This window comes from Oncorhynchus mykiss, chromosome 11 (assembly GCF_057628025.1).
Source record: "Oncorhynchus mykiss isolate SJ-2025 chromosome 11, ASM5762802v1, whole genome shotgun sequence".
NCBI classification, from domain to species: Eukaryota; Metazoa; Chordata; class Actinopteri; order Salmoniformes; family Salmonidae; genus Oncorhynchus; species Oncorhynchus mykiss.
In genome coordinates this window covers 61,078,164-61,087,500 of record NC_143032.1, presented here as the reverse complement: position 1 = coordinate 61,087,500, position 9,337 = coordinate 61,078,164, and the positions used below count along the sequence as shown (strand labels likewise).

At 48.4% G+C, this 9,337-nt stretch overlaps 1 protein-coding gene across 4 annotated transcripts in view; it reads right to left on the bottom strand.

Moving 5' to 3' along the window:
• Positions 1 to 9,337, bottom strand: part of LOC110536084 (transcription factor COE2) — a 39,603-nt gene that overhangs the window by 22,395 nt on the left and 7,871 nt on the right. For all 4 annotated transcript variants that reach the window (XM_021621626.3, XM_090190735.1, XM_021621628.3 and 1 more), the window contains exon 6: positions 9,011 to 9,079. In XM_021621626.3, the coding sequence (XP_021477301.1) occupies positions 9,011 to 9,079 (69 nt within the window). The remainder of the gene's footprint in view (positions 1 to 9,010; positions 9,080 to 9,337) is intronic.

Genomic DNA, 9,337 nt, shown 5'->3' with positions numbered 1-9,337 from the left:
GGTGGTGGTGGTTGGTGGTGGTGGTGATGGTGGTGGTGGTGGGTGGTGGTGGTGGTGGTGATGGTGGTGGTGGTGGTTGGTAGTGGTGTTGGTGGTTTGTAGTGGAGGTGGTGATGGTGGTGGTGGTGGTTGGTAGTGGTGGTGGTGGTTTGTAGTGGTGGTGGTGGTGGTGGTTGGTAGTGGTAGTGGTGGTTGGTAGTGGTGGTGGTGGTGGTGGTGGTGGTGGTGGTGGTGGTTTGTAGTGGTAGTGGTGGTTGGTAGTGGTGGTGGTAGTTGGTAGTGGTGGTGGTGGTGGTGGTGGTGGTGGTGGTGGTGGTGGTGGTGGTGGTGGTGGTGGTGGTTGGTAGTGGTAGTGGTGGTGGTAGTGGTGGTGGTTGGTAGTGGTGGTGATTGGTAGTGGTGGTTGGTAGTGGTGGTTGGTAGTGGTGGTGGTTGGTAGTGGTGGTGGTGGTGGTTGGTAGGGGTGGTGGTGGTTGGTAGTGGTGGTTGGTAGTGGTGGTGGTGGTGGTTGGTAGTGGTGGTGGTGGTGGTTGGTGGAGGTGGTGGTGGTGGTTGGTAGTGGTGGTGGTGGTGGTGGTGGTGGTTGGTGGTGGTGGTGGTGGTGGTTGGTGGTGGTGGTAGTGGTTGGTATTGGTGGTGGTGTTGGTTTGTAGTGGTGGTGGTTTGTAGTGGTGGTTTGTAGTGGTTTGTAGTGGTGGTGGTGGTTGGTAGTGGTGGTGGTGGTGGTTTGTAGTGTTGGTGGTGGTTGGTGGTGGTGGTGGTTTGTAGTGGTGGTGGTGGTTGGTGGTGGGGGTGGTTTGTAGTGGTGGTGGTGGTTGGTGGTTGGTGGTGGTTTGTAGTGGTGGTTGGTGGTTGGTGGTTGGTGGTGGTGGTGATTGGTGGTGGTGGTGGTGGTGGTTGGTGGTGGTGGTGGTTGGTGGTGGTGGTGGTTTGTAGTGGTGGTGGTGGTTGGTGGTTGGTGGTTGGTGGTTGGTGGTGGTGGTGCCTGTTAACTAGGATCTCCACCCTGACATGCACTGCTGCTGGTGACCATGACATCCAAGTGTAAAGGAGATACAGATTCAGTGATTATGAGAAACAATCTTTAAAACGGACACTATTTACATCTACAATAGCACATCTAATGAAGTAACAGTTCGGCTGCTACTGAGCATGTATCTGGGAGAGGGGAGTAATTTGACCCCCTGACACTGTCCAAATAATGGTTTCCATTTCCATTTTTTGGGCCAATTGTTTAATGTTCCTTTCCAAAAGCCCTGCTCCCTCCATGTTCCCGGGGGCTCTGCTGAGAGGGGTGGGTGATGTTCCCCTCTATTAAAATTACAGTGAGAAGCTAACGAGGATAGCTCGCACACGGAGCAGGGACGTGCCAACACAGACATACAGTAACTCAGAACGGTACAGAGACAACACACAGAGGCAGCACACAGAGACAACACACAGAGGCAGCACACAGAGACAACACACAGAGGCAGCACACAGAGACAACACACAGAGACAACACACAGAGGCAGCACACAGAGACAACACACAGAGGCAGTACACAGAGACAACACACAGAGACAACACACAGAGGCAGCACACAGAGACAACACACAGAGACAACACACAGAGACAGTACACAGAGACAACACACAGAGGCAGCACACAGAGACAACACACAGAGACAACACACAGAGGCAGTACACAGAGACAACACACAGAGGCAGCACACAGAGACAACACACAGAGACAACACACAGAGGCAGCACACAGAGACAACACACAGAGGCAGTACACAGAGACAACACACAGAGACAACACACAGAGGCAGCACACAGAGACAACACACAGAGACAACACACAGAGACAACACACAGAGACAACACACCGAGACAACACACCGAGACAACACACCGAGACAACACACAGAGACAACACACCAAGACAACATACAGAGACAACAACCAGAGACAACACACAGAGACAACACACAAAGACAACACACAGAGACAACACACAGAGACAACACATAGACAATACACAGAGACAACACCGAGACAACCCCCCGAGACAACACACAAAGACAACAACCAGAGACAACACACAAAGACAACAACCAGAGACAACACACAGAGACAACAACCAGAGACAACACACAGAGACAACACACAGAGACAACACACAGAGACAGGAGATAAAACAATGTGTTCATAATTATCACCCAAACAAATCCTACTTACAGGGGAAAGTAAGTGAGAAAAAAGGAGAGAGAGGAGGAAAGAAGGGATTGAGAGAGACGGACAGGCAGTCACAGACAGAGACAGACAGAAAATACGATTCAGACAGATGGTTAAACAATCCCTTAGAGACGTGGTGGTTAAAGAAGGGCATTCACATACAAATCGATGAAAAATTATATCTGAATGCTTTATTGTCAAACTGTCCAGACAGACTAAATCCGTAAAGACCCATGAAGATGCCTCTAGTTTTATTGCGCCAGAGGACAGACGAATGTTAGACTACACGGTGCTGTTCCACAGACACATACTGTACGTTCTCACAGTGGAAACTAGCTATGTCTACAGGGATCGATTCCAACAGATAACATGTGCAAAACATTTACTGAAATAATCCTCATCCAACTGAAGACATTAGAAATTGACACAAATGCTTTTCGGGAAGTTCATGTAGTGGATATTGATTCAGAGCAAATGTGTGCACACTTTCATTCACTGCTATGTGAAGGCAAGTTAAAAACAGCCAAACGAGCACATAGCTAGAATCAGGAGTACAAGATCAGTATGGTCTGTTAAACAAGATGAAGAGCAATGGATTCCTGTTAGGGTCGACTCCCTGAAGTCGAGTCTAAACAAATGAAGCCCTTTCCTGCAGTCAATGACGAAAAGCACCCTCTTTGGCTTCATGGGTGAAATGTTATTCATATTTATTGATTTTTTACAGAATAAAATCCGGTGTTTCTATGTCAAACAGTTTTGTTATATTTCATTCTTCTGTGATGTATATAAAGTGTAATATTGGGATGCAAACTCAACATTGAATGCCTTTCAACTCGATATCTGACATTGTACAGGTGTCTTCCTTTTTAAAGCCCAGAACCATGTGTGTGGCGTGTATACTTTTGTTTGAAAGTAGATTCACCCCACTGCAGTAAAAGGCTAATCACATCTCTAAAAGTGGGCTTTACCATAACCATCACTGCCTCCTATAATAAGTACTTAACAGTTAGAAGTGTTAACACATAGGAAAGGACTTCTCTTGTCTAATTAGCTAGGCTTCCATCCAATTGGCGACAGATTTTCTTCAGAATATTTTTTTTTTAAATTGCATAAAAACAATATGTGCATTTTGCCACTAGAGGTGTGTTTCCATCAAATTGACTTGTTGCAGATTAAAAGTCATGATGACGTAATGCACATTAAAATCCATTTTTGCAGTTAAATGAATTTCCATCATATTTTCAACTCTACTGATGCGTTATATAGTGTGTTCCCACTCTGGTATTGGCACGTGCGCTATAGCCAACAGCTCGCTGATACAGTGCGGGTAGAACCTACACTATGAGATGATTATGGACAAAGGAGCAATATTGTTTTTATTTGACAAACGGCAGCCAAGCATCGATGATCATGTCACCAGAATAAGACCCTCGATATTTACTGGAAAGGAGCATCAAGCTCATCACCTTGCACTTTCACCACCCTGTGAAGTTCATCATTATTGATTTAATATGTAGCCTAATAAACTGCATGCTTTCCTAACGAGTCGTAGTGGGAGGACCACACACCATGTCATCCCGTGACTCCATGTTTACTTCGATGTGATGGTTCTTATATCAAGATTGGCGCATAAAAGCGTTTCCACTGACAATTCTCGCACAATTAATTGTACAGACACAAAAAGTTCCCACTGTCTGTCGTATTTCGTTTTGTCAACATTTGGAACATTTACCAACAAATGTTCTGTTTCCATCAGACCTGTAATAAAGTTGTATCCAACATGTACTTTACTCGCATAAAAAGGTTAGATTGAAACCTGATTTGTGATGAGAAAATAACTTACTTGAAAGATTTTGTATGTTCTAGTTGACAGAAAGGAAAACTCTACTGTATCTCTCCCTTGCATTCAGTCCTTGTGAAATCGCTTTCATTTTGAAAGGGGGAAGGGAAAAGTAATATTGACCAAATGTGAAAATTCCCATTGATTATTCCTGTTTCCTCAGAGTACCATCTTGTTAAAAAAGACCCCTCCTGAATTAGTGAGATGGTGCTTGTCATTGATCCCCTCTCTTCCCCTGCCTCCCCTCTCCTCCCCTACCTCCCCTCTCTTCTCCCCTGCCTCCCCTCTCCTCCCCTGCCTCCCCTCTCCTCCCCTGCATCCCCCACTCTTCTCCCCTGCCTCCCCTCTCCTCTCCTCTCCTCCCCTGCCTCCCCTCTCCTCCACTCTCCTCCCCTGCCTCCCCTCTCCTTCACCCTTCTCCCCTACCTCCCCTCCACTCTTCTCCCCTGCCTCCCCCACTCTTCTCCCCTGCCTCCCCTGCCTCCCCTCTCCTCTCCTCCCCTGCCTCCCCTCTCCTCCACGCTCCTCCCCTCTCCTTTACCCTTCTCCCCTGCCTCCCCTCTCCTCCACTCTCCTCCCCTCTCCTTTACCCTTCTCCCCTGCCTCCCCTCTCCTCTCCTCCCCTGCCTCCCCTCTCCTCCACTCTCCTCCCCTGCCTCCCCTCTCCTTTACCCTTCTCCCCTGCCTCCCCTCTCCTCTCCTCCCCTGCCTCCCCTCTCCTCCACTCTCCTCCCCTGCCTCCCCTCTCCTTCACCCTTCTCCCCTACCTCCACTCTTCTCCCCTGCCTCCCCCACTCTTCTCCCCTGCCTCCCCTCTCCTCCCCTGCCTCCCCTCTCCTCCCCTCTCCTCCCCTGCCTCCCCTCTCCTCCACTCTCCTTCCCTGCCTCCCCTTTTCTTCACTCTTCTCCTCTGCCTCCCCTCTCCTCCACTCTTCTCCCCTGCCTCCCCCACTCTTATCCCCTGCCTCCGCTCTCCTCCACTCTTCTCCCCTGCCTCCCCTCTCCTCCCCCACTCTTCTCCCCTGCCTCCCCTCTCCTCCACTCTTCTCCCCCACTCTTCTCCCCTGCCTCCCCACTCCTCCACTCTTCTCCCCTGCCTCCCCACTATTATCCCCTGCCTCCGCTCTCCTCCACTCTTCTCCCCTGCCTCCCCCACTCTTATCCCCTGCCTCCGATCTCCTACACTCTTCTCCCCTGCCTCCCCTCTCCTCTCCTCCCCTGCCTCCCCTCTCTTCTCCTCCCCTGCCTCCCCTCTCCCCCACTCTCCTCTCCTCCACTCTTCTCTCCTGCCTTACGATGGATCCTCCATGATTTCCTTATGACCATCTATTGATTCCAACCTCCTAGCCAAATATAAAACCACACTTGTACACTCCAATCCTGACTGCTCCCACTAACCAACCCACACTTCACATTCCTACAAACACTTGCACCAATACTGACTCTCTGCCTGTCTCTGTTGTAAAGCATGCTCCTCTAGAAATACAGAGGCTAGCGCTTTCTAACGGTCAGGGGTCATCTGACAGTAATGCCACCGATAAATGACCTGTCTGTCTCTGAGCAGAGGGTAGAGGTAGAACTCCTTAACTAAATGGAGGGAGAGATACAGACAGGGATACTGTATGTTCTAGTATTCTCAAGTTAGACAAGCTCTGAAAATATCAAAGCCAGACAATGCAAAAGCAAGGCTTGTAGAAACAGAATATCGGAGTATGGAGGGATGTAGCCATACTGTAAAAGAGAATATCTTTGAAACAGATCCTTCAGTCACCTGAGATTCAGTCAACAACAGGGCACATGTGTGGATGTAATCCATTAAGATTTGAAATGGGCAAGACAGAGGAATCAATCAATCAGTCAATCAATCAGTCAAAAACCATTGACATATTTGAAACAGAGGTTCCCTTCAATTTGCAAAAGTATGAATGTCAGTGAGAGAGTGACAGATTGAACAAGAACACGACTAGTAGACGCTGCAAGCAATATGACATGAACAGTGTTTTACTCTGAATAAGAGCCCGACACAAGGGCGTCTTTAAGAGTAATCTCCCCCTCCTGACTAACCCCCTACAAGCCCCCTGGCCCCACCACCCCTCCCTATGGATCAGCTGTGATCTACTCTCTCCCCTTTCACTCAAATCAGGATTAGGGAGAAGGACAGAGTGGAGCAGCAGGAGAGGGAGGAGGGGATTTTTTTTTTGGGGGGGGGGGGGGTGAGGACCGAAACAATATGGAAAGGAGATTAGAAAAAGAGGGGGTTTGGGCCGTTTGGGGAATTGCAAACTCCCTTGTGCTTGGGTAGGTGTCTTAATGACACTGCCTAATTATCACAAAATAAGATGGGCTAAGAGGAGGGAAAAGAGATGGATGAGAGAACACAAGGGAGAGGAAGAGAGAAAGACAAGGGCAGAGAGGAAGTGAAAGAAAGAGAGATAAAGAATGAATGAGTAGGGTAGAAACACTGGTATGAGCCTGACAAACCAAGAGAGAGGGGGACCATAGAGAGAAAGAGTACGAGAGTGAGAGAGAGCGAGAGAGAGAGAGCGATAGAGAGAGAGAGAGCGATGGAGAGAGCGATAGAGAGAGAGCGATAGAGAGAGAGAGAGCGATGGAGAGAGCGATAGAGAGAGAGAGAGAGAGAGAGAGAGCGATAGAGAGAGCGATAGAGAGAGAGAGAGCGATAGAGAGAGAGAGAGCGATAGAGAGAGAAAGGGAGAGAAAGGGAGAGAGATGGAGATGCAGTAGTAGCGGCAGTAGGAGCGGCAGTAGGAGCGGGTGGGCCCCAGCACGCTGCATATTAATTGGAGAACAGGTGTTGGGGCTGGGAGCAGGAGGCTGATTACTGCAGCCTCAGAAACAGCCACCCTCACCCACCTCCCCCCTCCACATACACACATGAATCATTTAGGCCCCAAGCAGTGACTCAGGGAAAGGGTCAGGCAAAGGGTCACCGACACATACACAATTGCACACACATCAATATACATACATACATAAATAAACATCTGTGCACATCCATGTACACATACACAAACAATATACATATGGGCTTATTCAGACACAGACACATTCTCTCACTCTCTCTTGCTATTTATCACATGCACACATGCACACATGCACACACACAAAAATCCACAATAAATAAAGTTGAGATCTCTGCAAGGACACAGTGGAACGCTGCAACAAATTCCACCAGCTTATCCCAAATGACATAACTGCTAATAGGCTGGTCCCCAAGGAGAGGGATCCATGGGCCTGTCAAGAGGGAATAACCCCCTATCAGACCTGGATGGGCCCAGTGTGATTAGAGGGTACAGTAGGTCAACGATCCCATTTAAATCCATCCTCACAGTACCACCATCAGCCTGCACAGGCCCACACACTGACATAGATCCTCCAATTCACAAGCCCCCTGCGCTACTTATAAACAATCTTTGGAGTGGTTTTGCCATGGAAGATGGAGGAAGAGGACGGGGGTCGTTGGGAAAGTAATGCGCCAAATGAGCAAAACAGCTGCTACTAGGGATTCTGGGAAAATTCAAAAGACAACAGACCAATTTTCCATTATATGAAAACTATCTTCAGCAGAGATCCTCTGAGACACACTGTCAACTGCCGGCCAGCTCGGACAGAGGAGGGGGGGGGGGGGGGTGAAGGGGAGAGACAAAGACAGAAGAGGGAGGGAAAGTGGGAGAGAAAAATGCTTGACATTTTGGGATGTATTTTTGGAGGAATGGAGAGAGGGAGGGAGGAAGAGTGAGGGGAAGGAAAGGGCGATGAAGGTTGAAGAGATGACGTCACAGAAAAACCATTGTACAGAAGGTCTGCTTATGAGCATTTATCACAGCAGCTGATATCAGGCAGATACGGTGTGACTTCCAAAATCCCTGGGACCTGGAAATCCTCACACATGTCCATTAAGGTAATGCTCCGTCTCCCTAAAGCCTGATAACTGACTGTCAGGTAGGGAATCTACAGACAATACATAACCCTCACATTGCACGATAGACCCTAACTCTTCATGATTCTGATAGGAATATTTTTGTATTCATATATTTGGCAGGAGTTAGGACTGTGTACAGAGGAGGTATTTTTAGTAGGACAATGTGGACTAAGTGTAAGGGGACGCCACAGTGTTCTGTGTGCTGACCAACCAGAGCAAAGGAGACAAGCGAATAGACAGACAGACAGACAGACAGACAGACAGACAGATACAGTATGTGAGCACAGTCACTAACAAACACAGATGCTTACATTAGCACCGACAGGTATACTGCAGAGACACTAATTACCACAGACGCATGCCTCAGTGCCATAAACACTCATAGGGTAGGTACGCTCTGTTACAGGGATCTGGCACAGCAACAGACCTAGAGGAAAGCTCTTAAATATATATACACACACACACGGACTGTACCTACTCACCCACACATTTAATATGCAGACATGTATGCACCTTGCCACCACCCCTACACATCTACACCCTACCCCTGCCCCCTCCTCCTCTCCCGTTGCCCTCACTAACCCTCCCTCTCCTCTGTTTTTACTGGCCATAAAAGAAACGGCTGATTTGTGAGGTCTCATCACAGGAACCACATGGGTCTCTGCCTCTCTCTCTCTCTCTCTCTCTCTCTCTCTCTCTCTCTCTCTCTCTCTCTCTCTCTCTCTCTCTCTCTCTCTCTCTCTCTCTCTCTCTCTCTCTCTCTCTCTCTCTCTCTCTCTCTCTCTCTCTCTCTCTCTCTCTCTCTCGCTCTCTCTCGCTCTCTCTGTCTCTCTCGCTCGCTCTATCAAAATTAATGTTTGTGTGAGTATTTCTGCATCTGAGCATGTCTGGACAATGGACATCTTAAAGGCATGAGAGGGACAGTTGAGAGGGAGACAGTAGAACATAGGCTCAGTTGGGCTGTTTGACGTTGTCTGGTTAGTGTGAGTGAGTGACAGGTGCCGTTACCTGTCAATGATGACCGGGTCAGAGGGCGTCTCGTTGCGGTTTCCACAGCTTTTCTTCTCACAACAGCGACTGTGTTCCAAAATAACAAACAGAAAACACAACAACACAATGAGTGAAACAAACCAGCATGACAGGACAAATCTTTCCTCTGGCCCGACCACTGTCCCAGACTGCACTGCAGACTGCACAGATCCAGGGAAACAAAAAGTGCCAAAGGAGAGGAGGTGAAAATAAAAGAAAGGGGAAGAAAAGGTATCATACAAACAGGGAGAGACCATTCAAAAGTGAAAAGCCAGCCTGGCAATCTGTCACATGGATTTCAAAATC